Here is a 17,690-nt window from a genome sequence, read left to right as displayed (position 1 = left end):
CAGGAGAGAAGGGGCCTCTGGTGGTGGCCTTTTGCCCGCAGGTCCAGTCAGACCTCCCCACGGGAGGGAGGTCGCCGCTGTCAAGGGGCCCTGGGGGGAGCGGGGGAGGCACAGGGGCCCCCTCTCCAGGGGCGGCTCCCCATGTCCGGATCCGCGCCCAGCCTGGCGGTCCTGAGGTCCGGGAGGGACGGCGTGTGAGCCGCGGGCAGGGAGAGCCGCACCGAGAGGCTGCCGGCCGGCAGGAGGGAGGGCGCCTGCTTCAGCCTCTGCAGGAGCTGCGCCCTCCCCCAGGTCCCCGCACCTGCGCTGCCCTGGTGGCTCCTGCTCCCGCCCAGAGCCAGCCTCGCGCCGGCGTGACTGCACGCCCCGCCTCCCTCCGGGAGCCCACAGCCTGCCGGATCTCCAGTGCCAGCCCGCCCCGCCCGCCGCCGCCCAGGCCAGTGCTCCGCCACGGAGGAGGACCGTTATTACTTCCTCCCAGCGGCTCCTCACAGCGGGCTGGCAGGATGCAGTCCCCACACAAATAAACACAAGGCTTGTCAGGAGAAGGAGGCGTAATTAGCGGAAACCAGCGCCAGGCTCCACTGGTTCCGTGACTCCTATAACATTGTGCTTGGGCCGCAGCCAGAGCCCGCGGTCCGGACCAGCCCCCGGGGCACAAAGCTCTGCCCCAAAGAGGATGCTACCCCCAGAACACTCGTCTGCTATTTATAACCCTGTCCCTGCACAAAGCCCAGGGCGGCCCCAGGCACCTCCTCCCTCCGCTCAAAGAGGACCCTTTGCTGGGCGGCCCCTGGGGGCTGCGTGTGGCCTGGCTCGGTGGGTGGCTGCATGCACATTCTGACTTGATGGCTGAGGCAACGGAAACTGGCCCCTCAAGTCCTGATCTGTCCGGGGCCACGAGCATGCAGCCTCGCTCCGTGGGTGGGGTTCCCCCTGCCTGCTCAGATTCCCCAGATGCACTCACGCAGGCGCTCTGAGCATGAGCGGGGCATGTGCCCAGGGCCAGGCACTGTCCCAGGCCCCAGGGCACAGGGAGCCCAGGAGCAGCCTGTTTTGCCCTTGGGAAGCTAGCTCAGTCTACAGAGGGAGACTGACAAACGGAAAACAAGTGAACAAGAGGAACCCAGAGAGCAGTCATTGGGGAGGTGAAATGGGGGGTCTCTGAGGAGATCCATTACTGCTGGGACCCACAAAGAGGAGGCAGAGCCCTGGGAAGATCACCCCTCTAGACGGAGTCTCCTCACTGCGCATGAGCTGGGCTTGCCCTCAGGAGGACGGAGGGTGGGCATCAAGGCGGGCTTCACAGAAGAGGAGACCAAGTTGCAGAGAATCTGGAAGGACACCTGGGGAGGGAGGCCACATACTTCCTCAAACCTGAGATGCCCCCAAACCTCTGTGGACGTGGCCACCAAAGAGCCTTTTCCTTGCTGGAAGCTCGTCTCCTGCAAGAGGAGGAGCAATAATACCTCTTCCCAGAGGCAAGAACTGAAGGAGGTAACACACCAAAGGGTCCGTAACAGGCCCTTGGGACGTGAGCATTTTGTCTTGGGATATAGCGTCAAGAAAACGTAACCTGTAAGTGGCCGGGGTCAAGGACCGAGCTCCCAGAAAGGCCTGTCATCCAGTTTAGACATCTCAGAAAGGATGGGCTGGCTTCTGGGCCCCTCCAGGCTGGGGCAGGGGGTCCCCCAGGCTGACAGCAGGCCCCAGGGCACCTGTGACTGAGCTAGAAGGGGCATCCTCTGGGCGGCTGCAGCACAGGTGCAGTGGTGAGCAGAGGGAGCCGGAGCCCAGGGCTGGCTGGAGGAGAGGCCCGAGCCTCCAGGTGAGTTCCTTCCGGAGAAAGGACCTCGGTCACCGGGAAGGGGAGGGGCCAACATGAGCTCCCAGCAACATTCACCGCCCCAGGGGACCACCCTGAACCTGGGACCGGCTTCACGGAGTTGCAAAGGGGTAAGGCAACCTTCTTCCATCGGGTGTCTCCTGAGCACTGGTGACAGGCCTGGCCAGGGAGGTGGCAGAGGAGCTGCCCAGGCCTGCCTTCAGGGAGCGCAGACTTGCAGGTGGGGAGGGGTGATGAGGGAGGGGAGACACACTGTTCTCTATTGTCACACAAGCAGCCATGCATCTCAGGGGGACCAGACCAGGAGGAGGAACCCAACAGGGCACGTGGGTAGGAGAGGCTGAGAGAAGAAAGGAAGGCAGAGAGGCACCTGCCGTCTCCCAGCCGGGCCCACCTGAGTGCACCAAAGAGGTGGGCATGCAGGGGCTAGGGACTGGCGCCTTGCAGACTGGCCTGGCACTGGAACAGGAGGTACAGGTATGGAGCTCCTGGAGAAGGACAGGGTAAGGGGTGGCATATGTGGGGGCAGTCATCTGGAGACATGGGACCCCCAGTGGCTCGCTAGGCCCCCTTGCCTCTCCTCTGCTCAGATCTGGAGTGAAGCCCACTCTGCACCTGAACCTCCATCCTGAGGATGGAGGAGAGGACCTAAGAGGTAAACAGGGACGAAGGAGACCTGAGAGGTGACCAGAGATGGAGGATGGAGGAGAGGACAGGAGGTGACTGGGGATGGAGGAGAGGAGGGAGGTGACCGAGGATGGAGGAGAGGAGGGAGGTGACTGAGGATGGAGGAGAGGATGGGAGGTGAACAGGGACAAAGCAGAGGACCTGGGTGGTGAACAGGGATGGAGGAGAGGACGGGAGGTGACTGAGGATGGAGGAGAGGAGGGAGGTGACTGAGGATGGAGGAGAGGACGGGAGGTGACTGAGGATGGAGGAGAGGATGGGAGGTGACTGAGGATGGAGGAGACCCAGCAGGTGACCGGAGATGGGGGAGAAGACAGAAGGTGACAGAGGATGAAGGAGACTCGGGATAGAGCAGACCCCGGAGGTGACTGAGGATGGGGGAGAGGACCCGGAAGGTGACTAACAATTTAGGAGAGGACACTGGAGGTGACCGGGATGGAGGAACCCGGGAGATGACCAAGGATGGAGGACAGGAGGGGGGTGACTGGGGATGGAGGAGAGGACTGGAGGTGACTGAGGATGGAGGATAGGATGGGAGGTGGTCAGGGATGAAGGAGAGGACCTGGAAGGTGATTAATGGTGGAGGAGAAGACCTGAGAGGTGACCGAGGACGAAGGAGAGGACCCCTGACAGCTGGGTGGCCGGGACCCTGGAGTGAGTTTCTGGAGAATAAACAATTCGCTGTCCCATCCACATCCCTCAGGCTGTCAGATTCCCCTGGGACCAGCACTGAGGCCACCCAGGGGCACTGAGTCCAAATTTGAGTCCCAGCCCTGCCATCTGTCCGGGAGAGGGGGGTGACCCAGGATCACAGCTCCCCTGTCTGAGGCTCCCATCCACTGGCCCACGAGCCCATGGGCACTGAGGGGTCCAGAACCCGAAAGCAGGGAGCGCATAGTTCCAGTGACCACACTGGGCCCAGCCTGGCCTCGCCCCACTGGGTGCACGCGCCCCCTCCCCATTCCTCCTGGGGGAGGCCACGGCAGCGGGGAGCCGGCCCGGCAGCAGCTCGCACACAGCACACCACCTTCCTGGAGAGCTGAGCCTCAGAGCAACAGACAGCCCCACTGCCACAGGACAGCTCCCCACCAGCCTGAGTCACCAGGGTGAGCCTGCATCACACCCCACTCAGCTGTAATTCCTCCTGCCATATTGAGTGAGGGTCCAGGGAAGGGATCCCCTGGGGCAGAGTTCAGGGAAGGTGTCCCGTGGGGCGCTGTCAGGGCCAGCAGGTAACCAGGGGCGAGTGGGCAGGCCTGGGAGATGGTGGAAGCGGGGAGGAGGGGAACAGAGGAGGGGGAGGAGAGACAACCCATTCCCCATTTGGCCTCCTCAGGTCCACCAAGGCCACGGGATGCTGCCCCAACCTGACCCTGGGGCAGACACCCCACCTGCTCTGGGACACCACGGGGTCCCTTCTCTCAGCACCAGCTGTGGGCTTCCTGACACCCAGGGAGTGAGATACTCACAGGCCTGGGCTCTCCCCTGCTGGCCTTGGCCGGCCTACCAGTCCGTCTGTGTGCCCAGAAGCAGGAGACCACAGTGCCCCTTGCAGGTTGGTGGAGAATGGCAGGATGGATGCACACGGAACCCTGTGGCACAGCGCCACTACCACCACTCCCCGCCCCCCCACCCGAGCACAGAGCCCTGGCGCCCAGCCTCTGGTCTCTGCTGGGCTGGCCCCAGGGTGCAGGCCAGCAGCGGGTCACGCAGGCCAAAAGGCTAGCCCTGAGGGAGGGCGGCCAGCAGCAGGCTCTCAGGACAGACATGAGCCTATAGGTCAGAGGTACTTCCTATTCTCACTCAGTCCGGTGCAGACAGGGAACTCCACCTGCCATCCTGGCCCACCCCACCCTCCCTGCCGGCTCCCCGCCCTGCCCCCTCCCTGCCTCGCCCCCTCCCACCCAGTCCTGCCCCAAGTCCAGTTTGAAAGGTGGGAGGCAAGTGTGGGAGTCCCAGAGCACTGGGGGTGAAGGAGAGGAGTCAGATGCCTGAGGGACCATCACAGGCCAAGGGTGAGGCAGGGTGGGCAGGGCTGGAGGAAGCCCTAAGGGGCCGGGAGAGGCGGTGGGGCTGCAGGGGGAGCTCGCACAGGGAGGCCCATGGGGTCCCCAATGCCCTGCTCGGCCTCCTCTGGGCCCAGCTGCCAGCCCAGCCCAGAACCAAGACACCGCCCCATGACCGCCTGGGCCGGGCTGCTGCCCTTGGGCCTGCTGGGCAGGAACTCAGTGAGGCCCTGGCTCACACGGCCCAGGTGCCTGGGCAGTACCTGCTGAATGCCCAGGCCCGGCTGCCCCTCTGCTTCCGGGGCTTCCCCGCCCCCCCTCCTCCCACTTCCTCCCACCATGGCTCCTTTTCATCACGCTGGCATGCCACACTTACTCCTCCCTCAGCTTCTACCTGTGCAGTTCACTCTCTAGACTTCTCCTTCTCCAGGAAGCCTGCCCCGACTGCTCCGCTGAAGTAGACACCTGCTCTCGGCACTATTCGCTCTCAGTGCACATTCTCTGTTCTGTGGCCTTTGTGGCCGCTGGGGCCAGCCTTTCCCAACAGCCCAGCCCCAAGACCCCAGATCCGCCCAGTCGATCCCACAGCAGCCTAAGCCCACACCTTACAATAATCTAGTTTGTCTCCTGCTGGCTCTGCCCCCGCTGTCTGACCTTCACAGCCTCCTTCTCTCAAGTTACCGCTGCTCACTCAGCTTCAGGTTAACCAATGCCCAGTCCGCATGGAACACCAGGCCCCCCGCCCCCCAGCAGCCCCAGCCGCCTGGGCTCCTGGAGGCCACAGGGCTGCGGCTCCCTGGCCTGTCAGGTGAGTTCATGCAGCCGCTGCACGTCCACTCAAGGGGAACTGAGTGGAAGGCCCTGGAGCCAGTCAAGGCAAGACGCTAGAATACGCTGTCGGCCTGAGTGGGAGGAAAGCCTGTGGGAGCAGGGAAACCCTACAACTCGGAAGGTGCTGCCGTAGGTGGCTTCTGAGTGTCCTTAGTCTCCAGGAGCTGCCCCTAGCAGCTCAGTTGACCTGCACTCCTGCTGTAGCAGAGCTGCTGGCTCCCAGCCCAACCGCCCTTCTCCCGGTGTCCCACACGAGGACAGCCCCCCCCCCCCTCTCCCCCCCATGAGACATGCTGGATTCCAGCTCCGAGTGTGCACGTCAGGTGCTCAGAGCATGAGCACATCATGTTTGTGGTTCCTCCTTTTAGCCGTTCCAGGCCCAGCAGGGAGGGCTGCCCGCCTCCCGAGGGGACTGTGGCCCCTCCAGGGGACAGGCCACGCGGCACAGGGGCGAGCCAGCTAACTGCCTCATGGATGTTCCCACTCGTGTCAGCGTGGGAGCGGTTGCAAGCACCACAGTTTGTAACCCAGCGGCTGCCTCGGGTGGAGGGTGTGGTGGGTGGGGAGGAGATTACGGTTTCATTTTCATCAGGTACATCTGTCCCTTATTCTGATTTCAAAACGTAAATCAACAAGGAAGCACCCACTGCCTGTGCCCTGGCACTGAGACCGTGTGGTTGGTGGTACACACACTCATGGAGCGCCCACGGGTTCTGGCCCTGCCTCCCTTCCTTGGTGCCCACGGCCCCGGCCTCCGTCCCTCCTCGGTCACTGCATCCCCACCCCCGAGCTGTTGCTCAGGTGGCCCCCTCCAGGCCTTCCCCTCCTGCCTGGGCAAGGTCTCCTCACGGGCTCCCCTCTCTCCCCTCACCTCGAGAAGCCTGACAGCCCCCTGTGGGCCAAGAAGCTCCTCCACGGTGCCTGCCCCACCTCAGCCAGTCTGGGGGCAATGGAGGGGTGGGGTCCAGTTCAGGGCCTGAGGCACAAGGCAGAGGCCCAACAGCGCAGGTATGCAAGAGCATCCTGGACAAAAGATACCGCGGCACAGAGACACAAACTCGGATCTGTCCCGGATTTCAAAGAAACAGCATCACCTATCCACCAATGCCTGTGGACATGGACCCACAGCTGCCCATTGAGGGGGGTTGGTAACTGCCTGAGGCCTCAGGAGGGTCCGTGCCCAGGGCCTGTTGGAAGCACTCCCTGTGTCCCCAACCACATGCCTGAACCTGTGCAGGTCACCTGCCCTTGTTCACCTTGGCCTCCTCCCTGTGCCTGTCCTAAGGCCGTGCCCACGTCCCCTCGGTTCCTCCTCCTTCCCCAGGATCTGGTTCTGACAGTGGCACACAGAGGCTGCTCAGACATGTCTGTCCTTGAGCGGAGATGTTGTGGCGGAAGTCATCCCTGAGGAGGGGCAGCCCAGCTGTCCACGTCACCCAAGGACTCTCAGAGCTACCCTCTCCCCCTCTTCCTCAGCTTGCCACCACGGCCACGCTGCCTGGCCCAGCACTGGACAGCGGGTGTGAGGGGCACAGGACAATTCCCCGTGTGATCTCGATCACACTGCTTTGGAGATGGCTGCAACCAACAAGGAACGTGTCTTGCACGCGTGCACCTGTTTGCTCGGTCCTTCCTCGCTCCTTCCACCTGCCTGGCCAGCACAGTTGACCTGCACTCCTGCTGTAGCAGAGCTGCTGGCTCCCAGCCCAACCGCCCTTCTCCCGAAACAGCACCAGAAAGCTGACCCTCCGGTGGAGCCTCTTTACCAGCGAAGATGGTCACATGATGAAGCTGGGACCCAGGGGCTGCAGGTAAAGGTGTGCTGAGAAGCTTCTGGAGGTTCTCCCTGGAGACTGTCTTGGCTGGGATGCATGCACTTTGGGACTTGAAGGGGAAACCTGGTGCTCCTCAGCCTCCTGGCCCACAGAGGCTACAGAGCAGGAAGCTAAAGGAGCTGGTCCTCAAGGCCTGTGGAACCACCGGGCCAGGCCTGACTGTCTACAGCTGTTTCATGAAGCAGGGTGGGTCGAGGTCCGCATCCAGAGCCAGCTAGCCAGCTGGGTCCACGCTCAGTCCATCATCTACAGCCGTGTGACCTGCTACATCCCAGCTACCCTTCTGAGCATTTACATCTCAGACTGAGTGAATGCAGGCGCAGCACAGTCCCGGGTATGGAACGTGAGTTAGCAAGTGTTAGTGAACTGTTGTTGCACTAGCATTGCTACGACTGCAGCTCACACAGGATCATGTTTATGGACACTGACAGGAGATGGCTGTGGCCTTGCATTTTCTTACAAAACATACTGTACCTTCCTGGACAGATTCCCAAGCACCTGAGGAAAAGTGGCAGCAGCTGGCCCAGGGATGCCTCGAATGACTCGGTGTGACCCCCATCAGCACCAAACAGGGGGCTGAGCCTGCCCTGCAGGGGCCACAGGCACCGCACTCCCCCTCCTGGACCCCTCAGTGAGGTGACAGAGCCCAGGCTTGTGCTTCCGTGCTCCAAGGCTTCGGTTTTGGCAAACCTTTCCCATTCAGGAGCTCTTTCCTGTTGCTTAGCTACCTGCACCAAAAGGCAGAAGGTGCCCTGGGTGGTGCTAAGTGGTTAGAGCATCAGCCCATGGACTGAAGGGTCCCGAGTTTGATTCCAGTCAAGGGCACATACCTTGGTTGCAGGCTCAATTTCTGGTCCTGGTCAGGGCATATGCAGGGAGGCAACCAATCAATGTGTCTCTCACACATAGATGTTTCTCTCTCTCTGTCTCCCTCCCTCCCACTCTCTAAAGACCAATGGGAAAAACATCCTTGGGTGAGGATTAACAAAAATCTATCTAATAACAGGGTAATATGCAAATTAGTTGGGACACCATCACTTAAAGACCAATCAGCAGGCTGTGTCCCCGCCCCCTGCTCAGGCAGCTGCAAGGCACGGGGTAGGTAGGATCAGATACGATAGGAGGAGATAAGAAAGGAGAGGGAGAGGAAGGCAGGCCGGCATGCAGACAGGCCGAGAGGAGGAACAGAAATACGGAAATGGAACAAGAAAAAGACACAGAAATGGAAAAGGGAGGGAAACGTGGGGCTGCACGTGGGAGGGAAGGCGACAGCAGAGGGGCAGAGCAGGTATGCCTGGTGAGGGGCGGGACGCAGGCGGCGTGGAGCGGGGATCCCCGCCCAGACTCCGGACATTGGTGGAGAGGCACCCACGGGTCCTGGGATGGAGGGTGGATGCCTGAGGCCTTTGGGGTGGAGGCACTCCTGCTTCGTGGCAGCAGCACCCAGGCCGCACGGGCCTCGGCGCCCTCGCTGGGCTGGGCACCCTGTGCTGAGAGGGGAGGTGCAGCTTAGCTGGGGGAGTCGGACACTAAGGGGGGTACTGCTTTTGTCCCTGAGGGCTGGACCCCAAAGACACTGGCCAGGGTTAGGTTGGTGGGGCGTTAAGTGCACCTTGTTGACTAGAAGTTGGGGTGTCCCGGGCAGGGAATGGGAGGAGGATGGCAGCGGGGAGGCCAGGGAAGGGGGGGTGGCGAAGGCCTGGCTAGGGCTGGGCCCTGGGCTGGGGGTAAATGGGCGCCTCCCCCTACACCACAACAGAAGCTTTAATATGAAAGTGCACTTAGCGTGCTCGCGCGCGCGTACATGTACACACGCGGGCGCTCAGCAGGAGCTGGTACACAGAGGGCATGCCCGTTGGCCCTGCTCCTCTCCTCAACTACTAACACCCGCTTCTCTGTCCCCATCTTGGGTGACGAGCGGAGTGCCCAGCCAGTGGAGGTTGGGAGGAGGGAAATGAGCAGCTAGTTCTCTAGGCCCGTTAGCCGACAGACCCACGATGGCCCGCCCGCACCTCCCAGGTGGCTGCCTTTCTGCAATCAAAAGTCTCCCTCCCTCTTTTTGATAAACACAGAAAGAAACGTTTTCTGTATTTTCAAAACTGTGTCCACTGAACCAAGACCCCGGCTTTATGCCCAGCTTTTCTCGAAGGTTCCATAGAAGAAGGGACCAAGTTGAAAGCTCTGGGGTCCGGACACCACGATTAAGTGGACCCTTCTCCCACCCTCCAAGCTGCAGCTCCTCCTGGACATCAGCAGGTGCAGGCCAGGTGGGCAGCCATAGTCCTCTCCCCCCACAGTTCTCTCCCCGCCCACAGTCCTCTCCCCCCCACAGTCCTCCACCCGCCCACAGTCCTCCCCCCGCCCACAGCCCTCCCCCCGCCCACAGTCCTCCCCCCGCCCACAGCCCTCTCCCCGCCCACAGTCCTCTCCCCCCCACAGTCCTCCACCCACCCACAGTCCTCCCCCCGCCCACAGCCCTCTCCCCGCCCACAGTCCTCTCCCCGCCCACAGTCCTCTCCCCCACAGTCCTCCCCCCGCCCACAGCCCTCTCCCCGCCCACAGCCCTCTCCCCGCCCACAGTCCTCTCCCCCCCACAGTCCTCTCCCCCCCACAGTCCTTTCCCCACCCACAGTCCTCCACCTGCCCACAGTCCTCTCCTCGCCCACAGTCCTCTCCCCCCCACAGTCCTCCCCCCGCCCACAGCCCTCTCCCCCACAGTCTCCCCCCACCCACAGTCCTCTCCCCGCCCACAGTCCTCTCCCCCCCACAGTCCTCCACCCACCCACAGTCCTCCACCCGCCCACAGTCCTCTCCCTGCCCACAGCCCTCTCCCCGCCCACAGTCCTCCACCCACCCACAGTCCTCCACCCGCCCACAGCCCTCTCCCCCACAGTCCTCCCCCCACCCACAGTCCTCCACCCGCCCACAGTCCTCTCCCTGCCCACAGCCCTCTCCCCCACAGTCCTCCCCCCACAGTCCTCTCCCCCCCACAGTCCTCCCCCTGCCCACAGCCCTCTCCCCCACAGTCCTCCCCCCACCCACAGTCCTTCACCCGCCCACAGCCCTCTCCCCCACAGTCCTCCCCCCACAGTCCTCTCCCCCCTCACAGTCCTCTCCCCCCCACAGTCCTCCCCCGCCCACAGTCCTCCCCCCACAGTCCTCTCCTCCCCACAGTCCTCCCCCCCACAGTCCTCCACCTGCCCACAGCCCTCTCCCCGCCTATAGTACTCCCTCTGCCCAGAGTACCCTCCCCGCCCACACTACCTTCCCCACACACAGTACCCTCCCCACACAGTACTCCCCCTGCCCACAGTACTCCCTCTGCACAGAGTACCCTACCCGCCCACACTACGCTCCGCACACACAGTACCCTCCCCACACACAATACCCTCCCCACACAGTGCTCTCCCGCCCACAGTGCTCTCCTGGGACAGTACCCTCCTGGGAACCTGCACTTGCATGAGGCTGTGTCACCAGCCTGTTCAGCTGCAGAACAGGATGTTCAAAGGGTCACAAGTGCCTGTGTTCACAAGCTAGTGCCCCTCCTGAAGGACACACCGAGCGTGGCTCCTCACAAGGCCACAGCGCCTCAGAGCGGGGGATCCCCACACCCCTCCCCCGGAGGGGACAGAGGCTCAGCAGCACTCAGGCAGGAATAACCACGACCATCTCATCAACAACAGGAGAACACCGTGGCCTGCCTGCCAGCCGCTGCCTGCCCAGGAGCTGCTCGGCCAGTGGGCTCCTTTCATCCTCATGAGTCTGCGGCATGCATGTCCCCCCCTCTTAACCTCCCCCCTACCCCACACACACCCACAGGTGACAACCAGCCCGGGGTGGCCGGCCAGCACCATCCGGCAGCAGCGCCCCGGAGCACCTCCTGCCAGGAGTATGCCTTTATGTGCCTCACGGGTGCCTGGGACCTTCCCGGGGGCCGCCGGGAGGAAGGTGCCGTCATGGCCACCACTCCCAGCTGAAGGGAGACTGAAAAGGGTGTCCGCCCACTCACAGGCCTTCCCACGCCTGTGCTCGGCCAGGCGTCCTCTGGTGTCTTCTCTGCCTCCCACGGCTCCGTGTCGGGGCAGTGGCGGCGTGTCCTGCCACCCACACTGGCAGAGGCACAGAGCGCTGAGCACCCAGAGGCGAGCTGCTGCAGGTCTGGGTGCACCCGAAGAGCTAAACCAGCACGAGGCAATGCGCCTGCGGTGGGACCTGGGAAGTCCCTCAGCCTCTCAGGAACACAGTTCTCACCCTGGATGGAGGCGCCTCAACAAATTAAAAACAGAACTCGCACATGACCCAGCCATCCCAATTTGGGGTACTTATTCAAAGAACCCAAAGCACTAACTTTGAAAGACATTTGCACTGCGCTGTTATTCACAACAGCCACCACGGAGCAGCCAGCAGCAGGCCCGCGGGGGAGGAAGGGGTGCACTGGTGCAGTGGAATACCACTCGGCCATGAGAACACAGACATGTAGATGCATTCTGCTCCGCGAAGTAAGTCAGATAGAGGAAGGCAAATACCGTATGCTGTCACTCGGGTGAACTCTAAAGAACAAAATCAACAAAAAAACAGACTCGCAGATGCAGAGAACAGACCGAGGACCACCAGATGGGAGGGGCTGGGGGCGGGCTGGAGGTGAAGGAGCCTGGAAGGAAGGAAGGAGGCTGGTGGCTGCAGAACAGTCACGGGGACAGAAACCACAGCACACGGAGCACAGCCGACAACTCTGTGGTCTGTGAAAGTGGCGCCTGGTGTGCAGGCTTCTCAGGGACACCTGCTGAGGGATGTACAAGCTAATGGAGCAGTGATGTCAACGTAACTGAAAAACATTTTTAATTTATAAAGAAAAAAATAAGACTTAGTTTTCTGCTCTGTAAGATGGCGATAACAACAACACCTACTTTACCGGGTTCCTGTGAGGATTAAATTAAAGACGGGAAAGTAAGCAGCCCTGTGCACAGGGTCAGCCCCTAAACTATGTGGGCACCCCGACTGCAGACGCCTCTTACTGGCCAGTGGTGTGCGCGCCCCTGTGCTGAATCCCAGGCGCACCTACTGTGCGTGGCGTGGGAGCCGGGTCCCTGCTTCGCCCTCACTGACACAGGTGCTGAAGGAGCGGGTCCCAGCCGAGGGGTGGGGCTTGTTACGGAGCCTCACTCCTCTGAAGGGGACTGAATGTACTTGGGTGCCCAGGTCCAGCACAGAGTGGGGGATGGGGGTGGGGGGACACTGGGACCACTTCCAGGAAAGCCCCAGGAGCCCTCAAAGAAATCAAATTTTAAGGATCTGGAAAAAACAAAAACACCAACTGCTCTTCAGGACATGGAGGGAATGGCACGTTGCCATGGCAACCAGAGGCTGATAAGTGCTGGCAGGAGAATCTCAGGAAGGAGGCAACACAAAGACAAAGGGAACCGATTAAACCCTTTCTGCTGGGAAACCAACGGGGCTGCCGGCGGAGTCTGACCTCCAGGCGACTTCTCACCGGCGGCTCCCTCCGTGTGGAATTCGGGGGTGCTTTTCCAGTTTTGAACACGAGGACAAAGAAAAAACAGCCAAGGAGGGACCACACATTCTAGTCCAGGTGTAAAATCAGTCTCTGGGTAACGGAGGACACTGAGGCCCCCACACGGCTTCCTGGCACCGGCTCCCCTCTGCCTCTCCACTCAGCAGGCCAACCTCGTCCTGTATCTGAATCACAGGTGCGATCACGGGGTCTCGCCATCTTTCCATTAATTAATTCACGTAATATTCTACTTTGAAGGAGAACATGGTTCCTCTATGAAATACAAATAGAAAATCACTGTGCAAACATAATCTCGTGAGTAAATATGTTCTTCGCCTCTGAGCAGCTAAGGGTTTTTGAAACATGGCAAAGACAGGGTGAGCTATACATAATAACAGAGGCCAGCAAACTTTGTGGGCCTGCGTTTGTAAATAAAGTTTTGTTGGCACAATTATGCATTATAGTCAGTCCATGCCGCCCGCTGACCCAGCGCCCAGGGCCGAGCAGTGGGACGAGAGCAGACTGTGTAGCTACAGGAGACACGGGCTCACATAGCCACACGGTCGCGACCTGGCCCCTCGAAGCAAAAGTCTGCCAGCACCTAAAGTATCTGATTGGTGACCTGTGACCTTAGAAGTGCCAAATGCTGCATACCCAAAGGGAGGGAACAAAACAAAAATGCACGTCTCTCACGGGGAGGACTACATAATTCAGAGAACTGACACAGGCATAGAGCCAGCACTTCCTGGCCATCCTACAATGTAACCATGAAGAACACCAACCCTAACCCTAACTCCAACCCCAACCCTAACCGTAACTCCACTCCTAACCCCAACCCTAACCCTAACCCCAGGCCTTACCCCAAACCTAACCCCAACCCTAACCCTTGCCCTAATCCCAACTCCAACCCTAACCCTAACCCCAACCCCAACCCCAACCCCAACCCAACCCTAACCCTAACCCTAACTGGCAGAGATGGAACCAGGACCACTACTTCGAGGAGCACTGCAGCAAAGCCTGGAGAATGAAGCAGCACGCTGTGACGCCACTACCACAGGAGGACATGTGCTGAGGCCAAGGATACTGCTGAGCACGTGACTGCAAAGGACCAGCCCCATGACAAGGGCTGAGTGTGGGGAGTGGCGAGCCCAGCAGCCCACGGAGGTGCCACGCTCAGAGCCCACGGAGGCGCCTGGGAGAGAGAGACTTGTGGGGTTCCCCTGCGGCCAGCCTCGGCTCTGGCCCCTGGCATACTTACTTGGAGAGCTTCATCTCTATCTGCTGCCGGATTTCCTGCCGCTCCTCCTCAGTCCTCTGGGGGAAAATGTTGCGGTCCTCCAGCTCCTGCTTGCTGGGCCGGTTCCTCAGTCTCACGGCCAGCAGCTCCTTCTTGCATTTCCTCGGCAGAGTTCCTGGGGAGCGGGGGAGGGGCAGCAGAGACAGTGTTAGGGAGTCCGGGGGGGTCCCTGCAGCCCTGCCTGCCTGGGGAAGGGTGTGGACAGAGCGAGGGGCACTGTCAGCTGTGGTGACCTCCAGGGGAGCAGCAGTGACAGGGACAGCAACGGGACGGCCATCTCCCACCTCTATGGTAGGGGGTCCGTCACATGGCAAGTCTCCAGGGCCAGTGCTGGGTGACACAGTTGCTCTAGTTGATTATTAATAGCACCCACTTTTCTTTTCAAAAGTGTCCACGCTTGGTTCATAACTTGCAGTTTTTTTGCCCATGGCAACCCTCCCCACTGCCTGCCACCCTCTGGCCAGGTGGCTCTTCAGTTCCTGGAACATCCAGCCTGGTCCACACTCACATCCGTCCTCCACAGGAACCTGCTCTGCCACATCATCTGGGGCTGGCCTCTCGCTGAGCCCTGTGCCAGCCTCGAGCCATCTCCTCAGACAGGCCCTCCGGGGCTCCGTCACTATCACCCTCATCAACTCCGCCCTCATCCGCTTCTCTGTTGTTAGTTTATTCGGCATCTCCCACGAGACTTGAACTTCAACTGTCATCTGCTCTCCAGGTATCAGGACGGTGTTGGCAAAGTAAGTTATTAATGATCGCTGCTGAGTGAATAGATGGGGAGGGGCTGGCTCAGGGTCGAGGAGGCGGAGGCAAGCCCGTATTCTGCACATGTCACGTCAGGGGGTGGAATCTGGGCAGGAGTAAGATCCTGGAGAACATGCCCTAGTCAGTTTGGCTCAGTAGATCAAACATTGGCCTGTGGACTGAAGGGTCCCAGGTTTGATTCCCAGGTCAAGGGCATATACCTGGGTTGTGGGCTCTATCCCCAGGAGGGGGCGTGCAAGAGGCAGCCGATCAATGACTCATCATCAATGTTTCTCTCTCCCTCCCCCTTCCTCTCTGAAATTAATAAAAATGCATTTTTTAAAAAAGGGTCCTGGGGGACAGAATGTCTGGACTCACTTCAGAATAGGACTGGAGTGTGGCTGAGCACAGGCAGGGGTCACTCAGCTGGGAAAGGGGTGTCCAGCTCCCTGAGCCTCCTGAACAGCAGAGCCCCACCTGCCCTCACAAAGGGTGAGCAGACCGCAGATGTGTAGGGTGTGTTGCTGGGAGCGTATATTTAAATCTGGGGCTAAAACCATCACCCTGTATGGTCTCTCCCACAATAGTTTGAAGACCAACTATTTCTTAGGAAAAGAGACTTCCAAAAGAAAGTCAATTCCTCGTGTGGGGATGAAAATTCAAAGAAATAAGTCTAATAAGACGATGTTTTAACAGAAGGTTGGGATGAAGTAAGACAAAAAGTTGGACTCAGCTGAGGCTTGGATTTCTATTCTGAAATAGTTTGTGTGTTTTATAGAGAAAAGAGAAAAATAATGACCCCAAAACCATGTCAGCAAGGGTTCCAGCCTGACTTGCTGTCCCAGCAATTTGGTGGGCATGGGCCCTGTGCTTGCAGTGCCATGAAGACCCTGCAGGGCTACGTACTTGTCTCAGAGGGTCCTGACTGCGTGCTTGTCTCAGAGGGTCCTGACTGCGGGCTTGTCTCAGAGGGTCCTGACTGCGGGCTTGTCTCAGAGGGTCCTGACTGTGTGCTCTGAGGAAGACTGGCTATGGTGACACCGCAAAGGGACCAACCCATCGTGAATGTCAAGGGTGTAACCCATGGCGGGAAGGGACTGCCATTCCCAGAGAACTGGAATACGCTTAACCACAAAACCATGCTGACTGTAGCTAACCATTTCCGCTTTTGATCAAGTCCCTAGGCCTATGCAAATATATCAGGTGTGTCATTACAAACTTCAGTCTCATGTGTCCTTAACTGAAGACCCTTTCACCAGAGATCTCCAGCATAACTGATAATTCACCCACATGAAATCTGTGCACGGGCCAAGTCCTCCTCTGCTCAACATCCAGCCTCTATGAAGATACTGGGCACACAGTAGGGCTGCAACAAACACAATTCAGGTCTTCCCAAGGCATCAGGAGGTTACCAGGACATTTCCAAACACTTAGCTTAAAACGAGCAGTTTTCATGAATGGAGAGGTACACCTGCCCAACCGGTGCGAGTGCCCGGCCAGCACATGGCCCAGGGCACACTGGACAGCCGGGTGGCCGAGATCCAGCCAAGACACCCTTCTGTCCAGACTGGGGGCCAGCAATCTCCTCCCAAAGGCTCCCCAAATCCCTGCTGGCAGAGCGTTGGGCCAGAAGTCCCATCTCCAGGAGTCTGCCACCCAAAACAAACGGACAAGCACATAAAAGGCATCCACAGGGGGACCTTCGGCCTCATTTATGAACGTGAGAAATGAAGCCACCTAGACTTCTCACAAGAGGGGACTTGTGCCATGTTAATATGGTGAGCCTGGGAAGACAGTGGTGGCAGGGGTCCCTGAGGGACAAAGACAGTCATGATGAGGCTGCGAGAAGCAACGTGTAGAAAGGTGTGCTTGCGTATATGTACAGAAATACAGTTGTGTATCTAATTGTGTAAGTATATGCAGAGTAATGCCGGAAATGAATCATTTAACTTACTGAGTTTAGTTTCCTGTACTTTTAACCCTGAATTATAGTTTTCTGAAATTAAGAAATTGTTTAAAAATAAAAACTTTAAATCCAGAGATGGAGAAGCATCAATCAGACTGTCAAAACTCAGAGGGAAGGCAGAGGAGAGTAGGGGGAAGGGGAAGAGATCAACCAAAGGACTTATATGCATGCATATACTGGTAAGTCTAACCAATGAACACAGACACTAGGGGGGTGAGGGCACCAGTTGGGTTGGGGAGGACAATGGGGGAATAAGGACACATATGTAATACCTTAATCAATAAAGAAAAAATAGACACAAATAGATTGAAACGACATAGGAGAATGATATTCCAATCTAAAACTAATCAGAAGAAAGCTGCAGTCAGACAAGCAAAGAGCCACAGCAGGAACAAAGACAGGGCTCTCACAGCAATAAGGAGACAACGATCCTAAATGCTTATGACCCTATTAAGTGGTTCAAATACATGAGGCAGAAACTGACAGGTCAGAGACAGGAAATAGACTAGTCACAGTTGGAGATGTCGAAATCTCCAAGCAGCGGGCGGAATGGGTGGGCAGACGTGTGAGGACGAAGCGGGTGTGAACACTATTCTCAAGCAATTGGATTTGACTAACATTTATAAAAACACTGGAGACCCTCAGCCCAGCCTGCACCCTCTCCAATCTGGCACCCCTTGAGGGATGTCCAACTGCCCGTTTAGGTCCGATCAGAATATGACCTTTACTAAGAGAAACCATATTCTAGACCACGTGAAGTCCAAATACATTTAAAAGTACTCAGGTCACACTAAGCATGTGCTCTGCTCAAGTGCAATTGAATTGGAAATCAACAATAAAAATATCTCTAGAAAAATATCCAACTCTTTGGAAACTAAATAAATAACTTTTGAATAATCCATAGTTTCAAGAAGAAATCGAAGGGGAAATTAGAAAGCATTTTGAAGTAAATAAAAACACAACCTA

The 17,690-nt window shown here is 58.7% G+C and overlaps 1 protein-coding gene across 5 annotated transcripts in view; it reads right to left on the bottom strand.

Moving 5' to 3' along the window:
• PHACTR3 (phosphatase and actin regulator 3) overlaps positions 1–17,690 on the bottom strand; it is a 168,886-nt gene that overhangs the window by 9,874 nt on the left and 141,322 nt on the right. For all 5 annotated transcript variants that reach the window (XM_084888983.1, XM_084888981.1, XM_084888982.1 and 2 more), the window contains one exon: positions 13,976–14,129. In XM_084888983.1, the coding sequence (XP_084745109.1) occupies positions 13,976–14,129 (154 nt within the window). The remainder of the gene's footprint in view (positions 1–13,975; positions 14,130–17,690) is intronic.

This window comes from Pipistrellus hanaki (assembly GCF_964339955.1).
Source record: "Pipistrellus hanaki genome assembly, chromosome: 6".
NCBI lineage: Eukaryota > Metazoa > Chordata > Mammalia > Chiroptera > Vespertilionidae > Pipistrellus > Pipistrellus hanaki.
This window is presented reverse-complemented; position numbering and strand designations above follow the sequence as displayed.